The sequence below is a fragment of the Rhinopithecus bieti genome, unplaced genomic scaffold (genome assembly GCF_001698545.2).
Source record: "Rhinopithecus bieti isolate Rb0 unplaced genomic scaffold, ASM169854v2 scaffold_4602, whole genome shotgun sequence".
Taxonomy (NCBI): domain Eukaryota; kingdom Metazoa; phylum Chordata; class Mammalia; order Primates; family Cercopithecidae; genus Rhinopithecus; species Rhinopithecus bieti.
The window spans coordinates 444,287-463,297 of NW_016804401.1; the positions used below are offsets into that span (position 1 = coordinate 444,287).

The following is a 19,011-nucleotide window of genomic DNA, read 5'->3' on the forward strand; positions in this document are numbered from 1 at the left end:
GGCGCCTGTAGCCCCAGCTACTCGGGAGGCTGAGGCAGGAGAATGGCGTAAACCCGGGAGGCGGAGCTTGCAGTGAGCTGAGATCCGGCCACTGCACTCCAGCCTGGGCGACAGAGCGAGACTCCGTCTCAAAAAAGAAAAAAAGAAAATGCCCAAGTAGGCCGGGTGCGGTGGCTCACGCCTGTAATCCCAGCACTTTGGGAGGCCGAGGCGGGCGGATCACAAGGTCAGGAGATCAAGACCACGGTGAAACCCCGTCTCTACTAAAAATACAAAAAAAAAAAGTAGCCGGGCGCGGTGGCGGGCGCCTGTAGTCCCAGCTACTCAGGAGGCTGAGGCAGGAGAATGGCGTTAACCCGGGAGGCGGAGCTTGCAGTGAGCCAAGATCACGCCACTGCACTCCAGCCTGGGCGACAGAGCGAGATTCCGTCTCAAAAAAAAAAAAAAAAAAAAAACGGGGACTAGATGCAGTGGCTCACACCTCTAATCGCAGAACTTTGGAAGGCCAAAGTGGGAGGATTGCTTGAGCTCAGGAGTTCGAGACCAGCGTGGGCAACGTGGCAAAACCCCTCTCTGCAAAAAATACAAAACTTAGCCAGGCATGGTGGCGTGCACCTGTGGTCCCAGCTACTCAGGAGGCTGAGGTGGGAGAATAGCTTGAGTCCAGGAGGTCGAGGATGCAGTGAGCCATGATTATACCACCGCACTCCAGCCTGGGTGACAGAGCAAGACTGTCTCATACATACGTGTGTGTGTACATATGTAACAACACATATACACACACACATATACCTATGTGTGTGTGTATATATATATATATATTATATATGTTCATAGCAAAATTTAGTGGAAAGTACAGAATTTCCATATTCCCCATGTCGACACACAGGGATGGCCTCCCTTTCTATCAACATTCCACACCAGAGTGGTACCTTTGCTACAATCAAGGAACACAATATTATCACCCAAAGTCCGCAGTTTACATCAGTGTTCACTTTTGTTGTATGTTTTGCAAGTTTTGGCATATATGTAATGACACGTATCCACCATTACAGTTTCATACAGAATAGTTTCATTGCCCTAAACAACACCCATTCATCCCTCCATCCCTCCAACCCGACAACCAATTATCATTTTATCATTTTATTGTCATCACAATTTTGCCTGTTTCCAGAATGTCATATATTTAGAATCATACATTTGGATTGGCTTCTTTCAGTTAGTAAGGCATTTGAGGTTCCACCATATCTTTTTTTTGGCAGGGTGGTGGGGAGGGGGAGGCAGACAGTGTCCTGCTCTGGAGTGCAGTAGCGCTGGAGTACAGTGTACTTGGCTCACTGCAACCTCTGCCTCCCAGGTTCAAGCAATTCTCGTGCTTCATCTTCCTGAGTAGCTGGGATTTCAGGCGTGCACCACCACACCCAGCTAGTTTTTGTATTTTTTTAGTAGAGACGGGATTTCATCATGTTGGCCAGGATGGTCTCTAACTCCTGACCTCAAGTGGTCTGCCCACCTCAGCCTCCCAAATCCACCATATCATTTCATGGCTTAATAGCTTCTTTTTTTTTCTTTTTTTTGAAATGGAATCTCACTCTGTCACCCAGGCTGCAGTGCCGTGGCGTGATCTCAGCTCACTGCAACCTCCGCCTCACGGGTTTAAGCGATTCTTCTGCCTCAGTCTCTGGAGTAGCTGGGACTGCAGGCACAAGCCACCACACCTGGCTAATTTTTTGTATTTTAATGGAGACAGGGTTTCGTGTCGCCCAGGCTGTTCAAGAACTCCTAAGTTCAGGCAATCCGCCTGTCTCAGTCTCCCAAAGTGCTGGGATTACAGGCGTAAACCACTGCTCCCGACCAGCTCATTTCTTTTCAGTGCTGAATGATATCCCACTGTTTATAGGTACTCAACCCATTTTTAAAACTGTGTTTAAAGAGTTTGTTGAGCCCGGGTGCAGTGGCTCACACCTGTAATCCCAGCACTTTGAGAGGCCAAGGTGGGCGGATCACAAGGTCAGGAGATCAAGACCATCCTGGCTAACACGGTGAAACCCCGTCTCTACTAAAAATACAAAAAATGAACCGGGCATGGTGGCAGGCGCCTGTGGTGCCAGCTACTAGGGAGGCTGAGGCAGGAGAATGGCATGAAACCGGGAGGCAGAGCTTGCAGTGAGCTGAGATCACGCCACTGCACTCCAGCCTGGGCGACAGAGCGAGACTCTGTCTCAAAAAAAAAAAAAGTTTATTGAAAGAGCTTGAGCATCTTCAGTTGTGGCTTCAAATTCGAGCTCAGGCTTTAACCTTATGTGACCCTGGACAAATGACTTGACTCTAAGGCTCAGTTGACTGGTCTATAACCACCTCACAGAGTTGTCAAATTATGAACCTGTAAAAACTAACATACAAAAATTAACACCAGGGACACAGTGCTGAGAAACTGTGTTCTCTAAAATCACAGACTGCCAGAATTTTGCTCTTTAAAATCATAACAATAGTGAGAATGGGACATCTCATTCTTACCTGGAAAGTCTAAGTCACTTTGACACAGAGAAGCAATCATGATCTCCAACTCGGGTGAGAGCTTCAGAGAAGTGGTTTTTGGAAACAACATTGTATATTTATCTAAACTTTCTAATGTCCAAGGGAACAGAATCCTGGGTCTGCTCCTAGCCCAGGCATGATGTTAGCTCCATTGCATAAATACATGCCTGCTTTGCCTTATGTCCATCAAAACTCCGCTTTATATAAATTTTACCTAAGCTTCACTCTTCCCAAAATCCTGTATTCACCGTCTCTTCCCTTGGTCAGGCACTCCAGAGTTCCTCTGGAGAGCTTTAAAAAAAAAAAAAAAAATTTAATTTAATTTAATGAAATGACTCAAATGAATTATGTGTAAATGATTCAGAACTGACATTAGAAATTATTAAAAGTGGGGACCAGGCACGGTGGCTCACACCTGTCATCCCAGCACTTTGGGAGGCCGACGCAGGTGGATCACCTGAGGTCAGGAGTTCGAGACCAGCCTGGCCAACATGACGAAAAACAGTCTCTATAAAAATACAAAAAATAGCCAGGTGTGGTGGCAGGCACCTGTAATCCCAGCTAGTTGGGAGCCTGAGACCAGAGAATCGCTTGAACCTGGGAGGCGGAGGTTGCAGTGAACCAAGATCACATCATTGCACTCCGACCTGGGCGACAGAGCAAGACGCCATTTCCAAAAAAAATTAAATAATAATTAATTAATTAAATTATAAAAAGTGAATATAAATTACCCAAGTACATGGAGATTTCCAGTTAGACATGCATATATTACCCACTTTGAATACATATGCAAATACGTTTGTGCTGGTTCTGGAAAAATAATTGAGATAATGAAAATATTTTCTCAGGTTTTAGATACAGTATGTGATAGGTTTCAACAATAGTCTACATGAATGTAAAACTCTGATTTAAATATATGATCTTATGCTAAAAGCATGGTTGGTTTTAATTTTTCTAATAGATATGAGTATTGGCTTATTAATAATTAACACATTTTGCAGCCACAGTATCAGTGTGGGGGAAAATTCTAATATTTGCTCTGATGTTTTAAATTCTCAAAGTCTTTCCAACATAAGAAAATAGCTACACACATTTCAGTGTTTCCTTCGTGCAACAAGTTAACATAATTTTATTGGACTACATGTTATTTATTTGTTGGGGCTTGTAAGGATTAAATGAGATCATGCATGTAGCACTACAGCCACATGATAAATGTCCCAATAATATGTACCCGGGCCGGGCGCGGTGGCTCACGCCTATAATCCCAGCACTTTCGGAGGCCAAGACGGGCGGATCATGAGGTCAGGAGATTGAGACCACCCTGGCTAACACGGTGAAACCCCGTCTCTACTAAAAATACAAAAAAATTAGCCGGGCACGGTGGTGGGTGCCTGTAGTCCCAGCTACAAGGGAGGCTGAGCAGGAGAATAGGTGTGAACCGGAGCGGAGCTCAGTGAGTGGAGATCGCACACTGCACTCCAGCCCTGGGCCACAGATGAGGCTCTGTCTTAAAAAAAAAAAAAAAAAAAAAGGCCGGGCGCAGCGGCTCAAGCCGGGGGGGGGCCTTGTAATCCCACCCAGCACTTGGGAGGCCGAGACGGGGCGGATCACGAGGTCAGGAGATCGAGACCATCCTGGCTAACATGGTGAACCCTCTCTACTAAAAAAAATAAAAATAAAAAAACTAGCCGGGCGAGGTGGCGGTGCGCCGTAATCCCATGCTACTCGGGAGCTGAGGCAGTAGAAGGCTGTGAACCCGGAGGCGGGCTTGCAGTAGCCGAGATTGCGCCACTGCAGCTCCAGTCTGGGGCGGACAGAGCGAGACTCGCCTCAAAAAAAAAAAAAAAAAAAAAAAAATGTACCTGTGCCTGGCACTGAACAGGCACTCAAAAAATATTTGTTAGAGCATGTGATGCGCCATGAACCAGAGCAGCGACTTGAAATGCGCAAATGGGGATCTCCCTCTTTTTTTTTTTTTTTTTTTTAATGGTGAGACAAGCCCTCAGAGGGCAAATGGACCACCTAAAGCTGCACAGATCAGCAGGGCAGGTAAATCTAAATTGCCAAAGTAAGACTAAGGGCTGAGCGAACAGACTCCGACACTAGACGGCAGAGCTGAACTAACTTCTGCTAGGGTCCCGCCTCTGCCGCTTTGTCCCGCCCTTATCTGCTCCCCGCCTCCAGCGCCTCATTCCCCTTTCGCTCGCCTCGGCGGTGCTGAAGCAACTTCCGCCCTGAGAAGGGTGGGGCTTCCCTCTCCCGCTCTCGCGACTCCTGGCGGTGAAGGACGGAAGATGACAAGCCACATTTCTTCCTCGCCCTTTCCCTAGGTTCCTTGTCACAGTTCCGCCCTTACTACTCCCACTTCCGTCCAGGGACCAGCCACTTCCACCCGGAAAAGGGGTTGTTCCGCTGGAGGCGCCAGCTGTGGCCCACCCAACCTGCCCCGTATTTTCGCCTTCATAGTCTTCTCCACCATTGTTCCTTCCAGCCACGAATGACGCAAACGAAGCCAAGTTCCCCCAGCTCCGAACAGGAGCTCTCTATCCTCTCTCTATTACACTCCTGGAGAAAGAAAGGCGGAAGGAAACCCAGGCCTCCACGCCCGACCCCTTGGCCCTCCCCTTTACCTCTCCACCCCTGACTACACACCCTCCCCTCTAGGCGGGGACGAATCCACATTCGCCCTGAGAGAGGCGGAGCCTCAGCTTCTACTCTCACCACCCCCGCTCTCGCGAGCTTTCGGAACTTTCGCGAGATCCGACGCCCGACTTGTGCGCCCGGGAAACCCCGTCGCTCCCTTTCCCCTGGCTGGCAGCGCGGAGGCCGCACGGTAAGCTGGTGCTCCGAGTTGGACCGGGTGCGAGGCTTCAGGGCCGGACGCCGCAGTCTCAGAGCGCGTGCCTGAGGGTCCGGAGGCGCCCGGCGCGGGCCCGTCCCGCCCCTGGAGCCGCGGCCACGTGCGAGCGGCAGGCCCGGACATGCCCGGTCAGCGCCGTCCGGGAACCGAGCGTGGGCCCTGGGGGGCAGCGGCGGGGTGCGTGGGGCGTGCGGAGTCCTGGGGCTGGAGAGTGGGTTCGCGCAGGACCCTCACACGCGGGGGCCGGGCTTTGTTAGTGCGATCCAGTGAGGCCGTGGGCGTCGGTGAGCTCCTTCAGACCTGCAGGAGCCGGGGCCCGGCATTGAAGGGGCCGTGGGAAGTAACGGGGGTACCCCGGTTTAGGATGCCTTGGGGCGAAAGGAGTGAGGTGGGGTCTGGGTCCTTGGCAGTCGTCTCCGCCAGGCTTGTGTTCACATGCTTGACCTTCTCCCGCAGATGCCTGGAGTTACTGTAAAAGACGTGAACCAGCAGGAGTTCGTCAGAGCTCTGGCAGCCTTCCTCAAAAAGTGAGTTTGGGGATTGAGGTTCAAAGCAGGTGGAGGCTATCGCCTTGGCCTGCCCGTCGGGCCCCAGTGTTTGCCGGTCCTGGCAGGGGAGGCTTGTTTGGGGCCTCCGTGGCTCGTTTCAGTATCAGGCCTGGCTTGTGTTCCGGTTCCAGCCTCTCTCTGTACTCTGGGCACACCATAGTTGTGTTGAGGGGAGGGCCTTTGAGATATGGGGTAGTTTGTGGAGATGACTGAATCGTGCTTTTCTCGCTGTTTTGGTCTTAGGTCCGGGAAGCTGAAAGTCCCCGAATGGGTGGACACCGTCAAGCTAGCCAAGCACAAAGAGCTTGCTCCCTACGATGAGAACTGGTTCTACACACGAGCTGGTGAGGAACTTGGGTCTTTGGCTGGAGAGTGGGGAGCTGGGTGACCCCTGGCACAAACCATACTTCCCTGTCTCTTCTGTTCTTTCCTGCCCCAGGAGGGAGAGAAACCCTTGGTTGGGTCGTCACTTGCTTTATGTGATATGACATTCAGTAACTTGATGACTCCAAGTTTTTATTACATTCTAAGAGCTTTGTTAGAGGAGGACCTGTGGCTTTGAGCTTCAGGGAAATCCAGAGACAGATGAGTGTTCATATTTTGCTTACAGATGGTTTAATTCTTACTATATACATGGAGTCAGATTCCCTGGGTGTGGGTCTGTCTTTTACATCTGGCTGTGTGACCTCTGGCAAGTTGGTTAACCTGCCTGTGCCTCCACTTTCTCATCCCCAAAATGGGACTAATTATTGTACCAGTATGAGAGTATTGCGAGGATTGATTGAATTTAAAGCAGTGTTTAGAACGTGTCTGTTGCATAGCAGTTATTCAGGAAAAAGTCAGTTATCTTTACTATTGCTCAGATCATCAAGTTAGCCTTCTCCATGTCTCGAACAGGTTGTTTCTAACTAAATGGTTGGAGATCTGGCCAGGTCAGTCTTCGCTTTTAATCTTGACTTCTGACCTTATGGACACCCTGCGACCTCGTGCCAGCCCTGTCTCTTTTCGATCTTACTATAATAACACTAGTCTTTGACTAGTGTTAGTTCTCACGTGTCTTGACATTTCAGTACTCACTAAATCTTAACTCTCAGGAAGACCCAACAGGGTGGGCGGTGGTAGTGCTGTTAACAGCTGTCAAGGTGACAGCTTCAGTGCGGACTTCCACTGAGGGGCCTCCACCTCTCCAATCTTAAACCTCTTTCTATGAAGTGGGGGCTCCATCCTGACCACGGCTTGTCTCCAGATAGGTGGAAGCAGGGTTTAGAAGCAGGAGTAGGTGAGAAGCAGGGTTTGGGAGTCCTCAATGACCCTGAAGAGTTGGCCTTGGTACAGGTTGCTTGGCCCTTCAGAATATGAAGCATTTTGTAGATTAATGGTACACTTGTGCCTCAAATGGCCATGCAGCCCACTCTTTCAGGCCATGGAGTGGGCACAGAGGACCAGCATAACTCAGCCACGGTCTCTGAGGACTGAAAGATGAACTTGCTGAGGTGGGTAGGGTTGCTGGCATATCACCTACCCACCATTCTTTTTAGACAGAAAATGGGGCTGATGAAGAGAAGCTGACTTTCCTGGGCGCACAGCAGTGACAAGTCCTGGAAGAGACATATCCCTTCCACCTGTCCCCCCATCCTGCTTTGGCAGTGCCTCAAGGGTCAGTAGGTCAAAGCAGCTTTGGATCTAGGGTTAGGAAAAATAATCTCATAGCCTTTCTCATTTGCTGGGATGAAGACACATTCTGCACATATCTAATACCTCTAAAGTAGGACTGTATGTCTTTTGTACTTTTTTTTTTTTTAACCTGGGGAGGGATTAAGACCTTGGATAATAAACATAGTTACATCTGCTGGTCATGGTAGAGTTGCTGTGGTCCCTTGCAGCCCACAGTGGCCCTGCCTGGAAACTTCAGGCAGGATGTGCATCTTTTGCCTGCCTACTGGTCTCTGTTACTTGGAGTACCCCAAAGGCCCCTTTTTCACCTCACTTGCCCAAGCTGTCCTAGCAGCATAGGATGGTTGTGTGGTAGACCAGAAGCTTATCGTGTTTATTTTTGTTGGGATATAGCCACCCCCGTGTATTTACATACACAAGGGTAGAATTGTAGTTGTGGCAGAAGCTGTAGCCTACAAAGCCTGAAATATTTCCTACCTGACCCTTTATCATTTATTTTCAGGGACAGGGTCTAGCCCTGTCACCCAGGTTGGAGTGCAGTGGCACAATTATAGCTCACTGCAGCCTCCTGGGCTCAAGTGATCCTCCTGCCCCACCCTCCTAAGTAGCTGGGACTATAGGTGCCTACCAGTCACCGTGCCTAGCTAATTTTTTTTTATTTGTAGAGATGGAGTCTTACTATGTTGAACTCCCAAGCTCGAGTAGTCCTCCCGCCTCAGCCTCCCAAAGCACTGGGATGACAGGCAAAGTTTACCAGCCTCTATTCTGGAGTTTAACATGTTCCACCCAGTTTGGCAGTCAGCTTATACTAGTCATGGGAGTGATCTGTTTTACCAAAGAGGAAGGTGAGGTGCAGACAGACAAAGTGACTTGCTGCAAGTCACCCTGGGAGGGCTTGGCAGGGCAGCTCTGTCCAAAACTGGGTTCCCTGCTATATTCCCTTTTTTTCTACTCACAGAGTCTGGCTCCCTCAGATTTGAGGCTAAAGTGTGCTAAAGCTGTGGCCCTGCTGAGCAGGGCCAAATTGTGTAGACCTGTAGGAATGAGTGTGAGGTAGACAGGTCTTAATCCTGGGGTTTAGGGGTAAAGAGGCCCATGGCAGAAGATGGGGCCCTCCTGAGGGTGGTCTGGAAAGGAGCAGAGCTGTAGGGGCAGGGCAAGGTAGAGGAAGAACTGCAAAGACTTATCTCACTGGACGTTCAAGGGATGGCCGCCATGGGTCTTTATGAAGGGGGTGGTGCAGTGTAGCCCTGGGACAGCCTTTTTTTTTGTCACCAGACTAGAGTACAGTGGCGCCGTCTCGGCTCACTGCAACCTCTGCCTCCCAGGTTCAAGCAGTTCTCCTGCCTCAGCCTCCTAAGTAGCTGGGACTACAGGCGCCTGCCACCACACCCAACTAATTTTTGTATTTTTATTAGAGGCGGGGTTTCACCATGTTGGCCAGGATGCTCTTGATCTCTTGACCTTGTGATCCGCCTGCCTCAGCCTCCCAGAGTGTTGGGATTACAGGCATGAGCTCCCACATCTGGCTGGACAAGCCTCTTGCTGTCTTAATTCTCTGAAGGACTTGCTGAAGATGGAGACATTTGGTGTCCTGGTGTGCGTCTGAGAGCAGCCACTGAATTGGGATGCCTGAAAATATTTCTTGTAGGTTGGAGGCTGGTCCATCTCTGGCTCCTGCATGGGGCTGGGCACCCACTTGTGCTGTGATAGTAGAAATAATGAGATCTGGGAGGCATCGCAGAAGTGAGTTAAGAGATGAATCAAGGTCAGGAAAGTGGTTTCTTACAAGTTCAGCAGAGAAGGGTCAGATAGACTGTGCTGGGGAAGGAGTTCTTCCCTGCCTTCAACTCAGTAGGTCGGGATGGGACCACGGTCTGGACTTTGCTGAGCTGTGATGACTCCTGAGAAGCTGTGCTTGGTGGTCGCCCCATGCTCAAGTCCAGAGGGACCCTCCCTCTTGGTCTAGCAGGAACACAGCTGCTCTCCCTTGACCATGAACTCACAGTAGAGTGGAGAGGGGCGACCTCCTTTACAGTTCCAGGTAGGGGGTGATTCCTGGACAGGGGTTCCTAAGAGGAGTGGGTTGCCATCCCAAGAATGCACACTGCAGAGGAGCAGAAGGCCTCTAATGTGAAGGAACTGGAGGAGAACCCATTTGTGACAGCACCTTGCTCGCAATTGGCCCTCATGAGTTCCAGCTAGGGTGGCCTGGATTTGTGCAGCTCCACTTCAAAAGGTGGTGCTGGAACCTGGGTCTCTAGGGGTTGAGGAAAAAGGTCAGTGTTTTAATAGAACGCAGCATTTCAACTCTTACATTTTCCAATTTGTGAAGTTAATAACCCTTCCTCTCCCTTCTAGTGGGTCAGAAAAAAATAATTAGCATGAACTGGGATAGCAAGGGAGGAGCTTGTACTATCTGACCAAGGTTTTATACAGCCTTAAGAAAAATTTAATCCTCCATTAAAGAACCTAATAGGCCTTTGGGAGGCCCAGGCAGGCAGAGCACTTGAGGTCAGGAGATCAAGACCCTCCTGGACAACATGGTGAAAGCCCATCTCTGCTAAAAATACAAAATTTAGCCAGGCGTGGTGGCAGGTGCCTGTAGCCCCAGCTACTCGGAAGGCTGAGACAGAAGAATTGCTTGAACCCCGGAGGCGGAGGTTGCAGTGAGCCTGAGATCGCACCACTGCACTCCAGCCTGGGCAGAGCCAGACTCTGTCTCAAAAAAAAAAAAAAAAAAACCTAGTAGTCTTTATGAGAGCTTGTTCTCTGCCAGTCACTGTGCTCAAGCTTTAAGTAAAGTGTCTCCTTTAGTACCACAACACAAACCACCTGGAGGATGGGTGGGTCCTGTGTCCCTCCTGAGGAGGAACAGTGTTAGGATGCAAGCCCCTGTCTGACAGCTCTGGATGCTGGTCCCAACCCAACAAGACTGAGGGTGAGTGTCCCATGTCTGGTGCACAGCTTCTTTGGGCATCTCTTTGTTTAGGAGTGTGTGCCTTACTCTTAAAAAGCAAGGTAACAGGCCAGGTGCGGTGGTTCATGCCTGTAATCCCAGCACTTTGGGAGACCAAGGCAGGAAGATCGTGAGGTCAGGAGATTAAGACCATCCTGGCTAACATGGTGAAACCCCATCTCTACTAAAACTACAAAAAAAAAAAAAAAAACAGCCGGGCGTGGTGGCGGGCGCCTGTAGTCCCAGCTACTCAGGAGGCTGAGGCAGGAGAATGATGTGAACCCGGGAGGCGGAACTTGCAGTGAGCCTAGATCATGTCACTGCACTCCAGCCTGGGCAATAGAGCAAGACTCCGTCTCCAAAAAAAAAAAAACGGCAAGAAAACAGGAAAAGCTATCCTGCTTTCCCCAGTCCTGGGTACTGTAGTTCAAATGGGAGAGCAGCTCTCCGCCCAGAGCCCCAGGGCACAGCCAACCAACTACAGGGCCCAGAGGGATGGCAGCAGCTGCTGGGCATTTGAGCTGGTCTGAAAGGGTGGAGGTTTCCAGTGATGTCACTCTCTGGCAGAAAGATTGTTGGGGGTGGCTTATACCAAGTGAGTCTGTCTATTGGTCCTGGTTATGGGCACTTATTACCAGGCAGTGGCGTAGGGAGTAGGTCCTGGAGTGAGGTGGGGGTTTTAAAGTGAGCAGATGCCAGAGGTAGTGAGACAGCAGCAGGGCCGTGCTCTTTGCCCCCCGCAGAGCATGGTTGTATTGTCTCAGCTGGGGATTGGTTCCAGGATGAACCCCAATACCCAAGTCCACAGATGCTCATTGTTAATATAGAATGGTATAATATTGGGGCTGGAGGCCGGGTGCGGTGGCTCACGCCTATATTCCCAGCACTTTGGGAGGCTGAGGTGGGCGGATCACGAGTTCAGGAGATCGAGACCATCCTGGCTAACATGGTGAAATCCCATCTCTACCAAAAATAAAAAAAAATTAGCCAGGCATGGTGGCAGGCGCCAGCTACTCTAGAGGCTGAGGCAGGAGAATGGCGTGAACCCAGGAGGCGGAGCTTGCAGTGAGCCGAGATGGCACCACTGCACTCCAGCCTGGGCAACAGAGTGAGACTCCATCTCAAAAAAATGATATCGGGGCTGGCACAGTGACACACACCTGTAATCCCAGCACTTTGGTAGGCCAAGATGGGCAGATCACTTGACTCCAGGAGTTCAGCCAGAGCAACATAGCAGAACCAGGTCTCTTCAAAAATTAGCTGCGCATGGTGGCGGCGCTTATATTCCCAACTATTCAGGAGGTCAAAACTGCAGTGAGCTATTATCACTGCACTCCAGCCTGGGTTACAGAATGATGCCCTGTCTCAAAAAAGAAAAAAAATGTATAATATTTGCATATATCCTATGTAGATGTTTTACTTTTGAGACAGAGTCTCACTCTGTCGCCCAGGCTGGAGTGCAGTGGCATGATCTTGGCTAACTGCAACCTTTGCCTCTCAGGTTCAAGTGATTCTCCTGCCTCGGCCTCCCAAGTAGCTGGGGTTACAGGGTTGTGCCACCACACCTGGCTAATTTTCTTGTAATTTCAGTAGAGATGGGGTTTCACCATGTTGGCCAGGCTGGTCTCGAATTCCTGACCTCAGGTGATTCTCCCGCCTCAGCCTCCCAAAGTGCTGGGATTACAGGCGTGAGCCACTGCGCCCGGCCTGATCCCATATATTTTAAATCATCTGTAGATTACTTATAGATTAATACAGGCCAGACATGGCACACACTTGTAGTCCCAGCTACTTAGGAGGCTGGGGCAAGAGGATTGCTTAAGCCCAGGAGTTTGAGACTGCAGTGAGCTATGATCACACCATAACACTCCAGCCTGGGTGACAGAATGAGGCCCTTTTTTTATTTAAGAAATAAAAAGCACTAATGCCATGTAAATAATTGTTACATTGTTTTAATTGTAGTGTTTTCCCCTGAATATTTTTGATCCACCCTTGGTTGAGTCTGTGGATATGCTGGCCATATCTGGACCTGATCTCAGGGCAGGAGGGGGCTGGGAACAAGCGGTGTGCAAGAACCGGTTCTGGGCAGGAGCAGCCCACCCCACACAGAATACTGCCTGGCACTTGGCAATTATGGAAGAACCCCCAATTCCCTCCACTTGATCTTTAGAACTAGAGGACAGAAGTCACTTGAGCAGACTCAGACCAACTTGCTGATCTCTGGGTCCCAGGAACAAACCAGACTGCTCTGAGCTCCAGACCTAGGCAGGACCATGTGATGGCTGAAATCTGGATGCTTCCTGCATGTGGGCCCCAGTGCCATCACAGTGGCAGGACAGGGCAGTGCCTCCAGAGCTGTGGGACATGGAGCCAGTGAGTACCCTCTGGCGCCTTGGTTTCCGTCTTTAAAGGAGAGAGAGAGTAGCACTTGACACACCCGTTGAGTCCTCACAGTAACCTCCTGGCCCTCAGGTAAAGTGGGGTGGAGAGATTGAAAAGCATTTGGCACGGGGCCTGGCAAATGTGTGCTCCAGTTAATAGAAGCGTGCAAGCGTTTCTGGGGAGGCTGGTGTCTCAATTGGATTTTACAGAGCTTTTTTTGCAGGCAAGGAGGCTGGCTGGGGTGGACCAGGGACTTGCCCAAGCCAGCCTTCCCTCTGTCCGCAGAGGGGCTGGTACACATTCCAAGCCGGGGGTATCCACTGCATGGAGTGTCTGCCCTGCCCTTGTTCTCCTGAGCTCTCCAGACTGAGGTGGCCCAGAGAGTGGCCATAGATCCCTTCACTCCTGCTTCTCTGGGGTCCATGGAGATGGTCACAGCTAGGCTCCACCCCTACATAACCTCAGGTTCAATTCAATAGCAGTGCTGCTGGGACAGTAACCACTAAAGAAGTTGGTCCTGGAGATGGTGGGAGTGCCCACCCAGGGTGCAAGGCTGCTTGTCAAGGAAGAGCTAGCTGGGGGGTGGGTGAGGAGAGGGAGCTGTCAGTTTCTGGGTGTTAGTGTGTGTTTTCAGTTTCCCTTCTTATAAAACAGTGAGAATTAGCTGTTTATACACAAGGAATTGTTTACTTGAGACCTTGATCAAGACCCTTAACTCAGATCTGTCTCTCACACTACCCTCAGCTTCCACAGCGCGGCACCTGTACCTCCGGGGTGGCGCTGGGGTTGGCTCCATGACCAAGATCTATGGGGGACGTCAGAGAAACGGCGTCATGCCCAGCCACTTCAGCCGAGGCTCCAAGAGTGTGGCTCGCCGGGTCCTCCAAGCCCTGGAGGGGCTGAAAATGGTGGAAAAGGACCAAGATGGGTAAGCAGGGTGAGGAGGGCTACATTGATGGAGCAGCCTTGGGGCGCGGTCATCACTTCCCCAACGAATGGTCCTGCATAGTCTGCCCAGCCCCTCAGGCCTCTCCTATCAGAGGCTGGCAGCAGGGGATTCTGCAGAAAAGCGAACAGCAAGGGGCCTCACCCCGACCTCTCTGGCTGACTAGCCCAGGCTCCAGGAAGGTAATTTAGCGACTGTCTGCTTTCATTAGCCTGCTCGTTAACTTTTCCCAATTGATTTTTCGGGGCTTTTGATCTAATGCTTGCACAAACGACACCCCGTCGGCTCCCAGGGGGGCTCCCACTACTGCCCCCACCTCGTTAGAATGCACCTGACTAGGGCCCTCACTGGGACTTGGCTGGCGGCAGGTGGCTTCTTGAGAAGCCTGGCTCACAACCAGGAGGGGGAGGGCTGAAAACAGGACCTGTGCTCACGGGGGCCTGCATGACCCTTCCCTCCCCACAGGGGCCGCAAACTGACACCTCAGGGACAGAGAGATCTGGACAGAATCGCCGGACAGGTGAGGCCTACGTTTGGGGCGGGATGGGTCCCTTAGTCATGGCCCAAGCATTTCCAAAGCCCATGCTTTGTCAGATAGACTCCTCCAGAGGGCACTGCCCAAAGACAGGAGAAAGGAGAGTTCTGACTTTCCTGCTGGTGCTGCTTAGAAACTTGGAGGCAGGCTTGCTGTGGTGTCTCACCCCTGTAATCCCAGAACTTTTGGGAGGCCGAGGCAGGTGAATTATCTGAGGTCAGGAGTTCAAGACCATTCTGACCAACATGGAGAAACCCCGTCTCTAATAAAAATACAAAATTAGCCGGGCATAGTGGCACACGCCTGTAATCCCAGCTACTTGGGAGGCTGAGGCACAAGAATCGCTTGAACCCAGGAGGTGGAGGTTGCGGTGAGCCAAGATCACGCCATTGCTCCCCAGCCTGGGCAACGAGCGAAAATCCATCTCAAAAAAAGAAAAAAAAGAAACTCAGAGGGAACTCCAGCCCAGGTGCCACTGGGCATAGCTGTACCCGCAAATGACTCCCCCCTTCCTGGGTCAACCTGCCATGTTTCCCCTTAGTCTTCATGCATACCGAGCATCACATGGGCTGCTTGGGAGACGTGGAGATAGTGGGGCAGGTTCAGAACCCAGGTCTCCATTCAGATCCTGGCTGGCTGACACCCTGGGGCAGAGCGGCCACACCCCTTTGCCACAGTCTCCTGTCTTGGCCTCCCTGCGGCCAAAATCTACCCTTGGCCGCCTCAAGCATGGTAGTGAGGAGTCAGCGAGCTATAGTACAGCAGGAGTACCCAGAGCCTGGCATGAGCTCAATTCTGTATCACTGACTCAGGCCTGCTACGAGCCTTGGAGTATTTTAGTCAGTCAGGTGTCACAGAAGAATGGGAGGTGTCAGCTCTCTAGGAGTTAGGAGTGGCTTGGAAGGAGAAAGCTCTCCCAGTGGACTCCACTCCGCCACTCCTTTCTCTTTTGAGACAGAATCTTGCTCTGTCGCCCAGGCTGGAGTGTGGTGGCATGATCTCAGCTCACTGCAACCTCTGCCACCCGGGTTCAAGCAGTTCTCCTGTCTCAGCTTCCCGAGTAGCTGGGACTACAGGCACACGCCACCACACCCAGCTAGTTTTTATATTTTTAGCATATTGGTCAGGCTGGTCTTGAACCCTAGACCTCAGGTGATCCACCTGCCTCAGCCTTCCAGAGTGCTGGGATTAAAGGTGTGAACCACTGTGCCCAGCCACTCCCTTGAGACCCAGTTTCCGCGTCTGTGAAATGGGGAAATACCCACAGTGAGAATTAGATGACATAGATGCATTTGAAACCACAAATCAGGGTGCCCACTTCTGGTGGGTAGTAGGTAGCTGTTACAGAGTGCCCCAGCAGAGACCCCCTTGACTAACTTTTATTCTTCCATCTTTTCCCACAGGTGGCAGCTGCCAACAAGAAGCATTAGAACAAACCATGCTGGGTTAATAAATTGCCTCATTCGTAATCCTGGTCTGGGTCTCTTTTTTGAGTCTCTTGCTCTATTGCCCAGGCTGGAATGCAGTGACACCATCTCAGCTCACTGCAATCTCAGCTTTCTGGGTCCAAGTGATTCTCCTGCCTCAGCCTCCCAAAGTGCTGGGATTACAGGTGTAAGCCACTGCGCCTGGTCTGGTTTGGGTCTTTTGATTGTTCTTCAGGGGCATGAGGAAGAGGCGCCTCCTTCCTTCCCTTGGGTGAGAGGGTGCAGGGTGATTGGGTGGCTGTGTACCTGGCAGCCAGTAGGGCCTTCCCAGGTCACACAGTTCCCATCTGGGTTTGGAGGAAGGGCCCAGGGGCCCTTGTGGCTCACTCCCCCACATCCTGTCTTTGCAGTTCTCAGAAAGTGAGAAACGAAAGGATGGCTGTGTAAGCTGTGACCTCAGCTGGGCCAGGGCTGCAGAGGTGGCTTCCGCTGGAGTAAAAGCAAGAGGGCCCAGGGTTCATTTTCTTCCCTGGAAGGTGGAAAAGGACAGACCACCAGGCAGCCTCCACTGCAAACTGACCTGCGCTGTCTGCACACTTAAGTTTCCTGGGCCTGCACTGGCTGGATGTTCCTTGAGCCTTCACTCTGCATCTGAGCAGTCTTCCGGCTCGCTGAGAGTGGCAGTGGTAGGAAGCTGGTGGAAGCGGATCCCTGTGCATCAGTTGAGTTCCTAGGGCGGCCACACGGGGGCTGCGCAACCTTGGCAGTCCTGCACGCAAGTGGGATGTGGCCTCCGCCTGTGATTGGGCACCTGGTCAGGCTGGCAGATCCAAATGGTGCCCAGTGGGCAGCTGTCCAACCCCTGGGGGGGCAAGCCAGGAAAGAACCTCTTAGGGCCTGCTGTGACCAGATGTCCCTCCCAGCTGGGAAGACTAAACTGGTTTGGCCAATATCTCCCAGGATTCCTCTGTCCAAATTATTCCTGGGATCTGACCCATTTCCTGAAAAGGGCTGAGCCTGGGTTTTAAAGTTCAAACTACTTGAGTTTAAATCACAACTCTGCTCCTAATCACATGTAAACCTGTGCACCTTACTCCCCCCTAAGCCTTCCTCTGGTGTGTAACCCTGCTAACTGCTGAAAGACTGGACAAGATGCCATGGAGAGCCTTGGCTCTGAGTAGCTCTGCTGCTGGACAGTCAGTTGGCAGTCCCCAAATGTAAGGCATAAGAGTTTTAGAAGTATCGGCCAGGCAGTGGCTCACACTTGTAATCCCAGCACTTTGGGATGCTGAGACGGGCCGATCACCTGAGGCTGGGAGCTTGAGAACAGCCTGAACAGCATGGAGAAACCCCGTCTCTACTAAAAATACAAAATTAGTTGGGCATGGTGGCGTGTGCCTGTAATCCCAGTTAGGAGGCTGAGGCAGGAGAATTGCTTGAACCCGGGAGGCGGAGGTTGCGTTGAGCTGAGATTGTGCAGTTGCACCCCAGCCTGGGCAACAAGAGTGAAACTTGTCTCAAAATTTAAAAAAAAATATACAAAAAATAGCTGGGTATGGTGGTGCACGCCTGTAGTCCCGGCTACTCAAGAGGCTGAGGGCAGGAGAATCAATTGAATCTGGGAGTGGAAGTTGCAGTGAGCAGAGATCAGGCCACTGCACTCCAGCCTGGGCAACAGAGTGAAACTCCATTTCAAAAAAAGAAACATGTTAAAAGCATCGTTGTTTACACTCAGCAACTCTGTGAAGTAAGTGCCTAAAAGTGCTTTGGAGGTAGGTAAAGTAAGCCATAGGCTGGGTAGCTTGCCAGATGTCCCACAGCTACAGCCATCATTTGAACCCAAGCAACACAGCTGCAGCCTGGACCTAGCCACTCCAGGGCTCTGTGCCTCAGAAAAGAGGCTCAAAGGGTTGCACTGTAGCTGCGGGCCAGTCACTCCCCTTTCTGGGCTCTAGTTTCCTCTTTTGACCATTAAGGATGAAAACATTTCTCAGAATTGACATGAGAACTCAATGCCAAGCGTCCGATTTGCGCAGCAGCGGCCACTGCGCATCCCAGGTAGGTAGCAGGGTGAAAGTGTCCGGAGCAGGCCTGCAATCCCGCAGCCGCACCGCTCCAGCCACTGGGGGGCAGTCGAGGGCCTAGAAAGAGGCTCAGCCACCTAAGGCTCTTGAAGGTGAATTCCTAGGGCTTCCAGGTCTGGAGCCAGGCTTATTCCTGCGAGGGGATGGTAACGGGGAATTGAAGTGTAGAGGGTCTAGTGACCCCAGGAGAACACCTGGGGTCCTGGTCCCCAGGGCTACAGAACTGTCCTAGATACTGTGCCAAATGCACTGCAGAGTATTCTTACAGTCTTACCAAGTAGGGGGTTTGTACCCACGTTACAGGAGAAGAAACTGAGTTTCAGATGATCAGTCAGTTGGCAGACTTGAGATGTAAAAGAATCCTGGAATCTTGAGGCCCAGGCTCTTCTGCGTGGGTGGCAATTGCACTTTTTTAAAATTCTGCACTCTAGGAGGCCGAGGTGGGCAGATCATTTGAGGTCAAGAGTTCGAGACCTTGGCCTGGAGCGGTGGCTCACACCTGCAATCCCAACACTTGGAGAGGCCGAGGCAGGTGGATCACCTGAGGTCAGAAGTTCAAGACCAGCCTGGCCAATATGGTGAAACCCCGTCTCTACTAAAAAATACAAAAATTAGCCGGGTGTAGCGGCAGGTGCCTGTAATCCCAGCTACTTCGGAGGGTGAGGCAGGAGAATCACTTGAATGCAGGAGGCGGAGATCACAGAGAGATTGCACCATCACACTCCAGTCTGGACGACAAGAGTGAAACACCATCTCTAAAAAAAGAGTTCGAGACCAGCCTGGCCAACATGGTGAAACCCTGTGTCTATTAAAAATACAAAAAAAAGGCCGGGCACGGTGGCTCAAGCCTGTAATCCCAGCACTTTGGGAGGCCGAGATGGGCGGATCACGAGGTCAGGAGATCGAGACCATCCTGGCAAACACGGTGAAACTTCGTCTCTACTAAAATACAAAACCTAGCCGGGCGAGGTGGCGGGCGCCTGTAGTCCCAGCTACTCCGGAGGCTGAGGCAGGAGAATGGCATAAACCCGGGAGGCGGAGCTTGCAGGGAGCTGAGA

General features: G+C 51.3%; 1 protein-coding gene across 1 annotated transcript; it reads left to right on the forward strand.

Moving 5' to 3' along the window:
* The first annotated feature begins 4,991 nt into the window (after positions 1–4,991).
* RPS19 (ribosomal protein S19) lies at positions 4,992–15,911 on the forward strand. Its single transcript, XM_017867892.1, has 6 exons — positions 4,992–5,371; positions 5,855–5,925; positions 6,190–6,290; positions 13,706–13,889; positions 14,373–14,427; positions 15,846–15,911. Exons 2-6 carry the CDS (start codon positions 5,855–5,857, stop codon positions 15,870–15,872), a joined length of 438 nt encoding a protein of 145 aa, XP_017723381.1. The 5' UTR covers positions 4,992–5,371; the 3' UTR covers positions 15,873–15,911.
* The last annotated feature ends 3,100 nt before the right edge of the window (positions 15,912–19,011 follow it).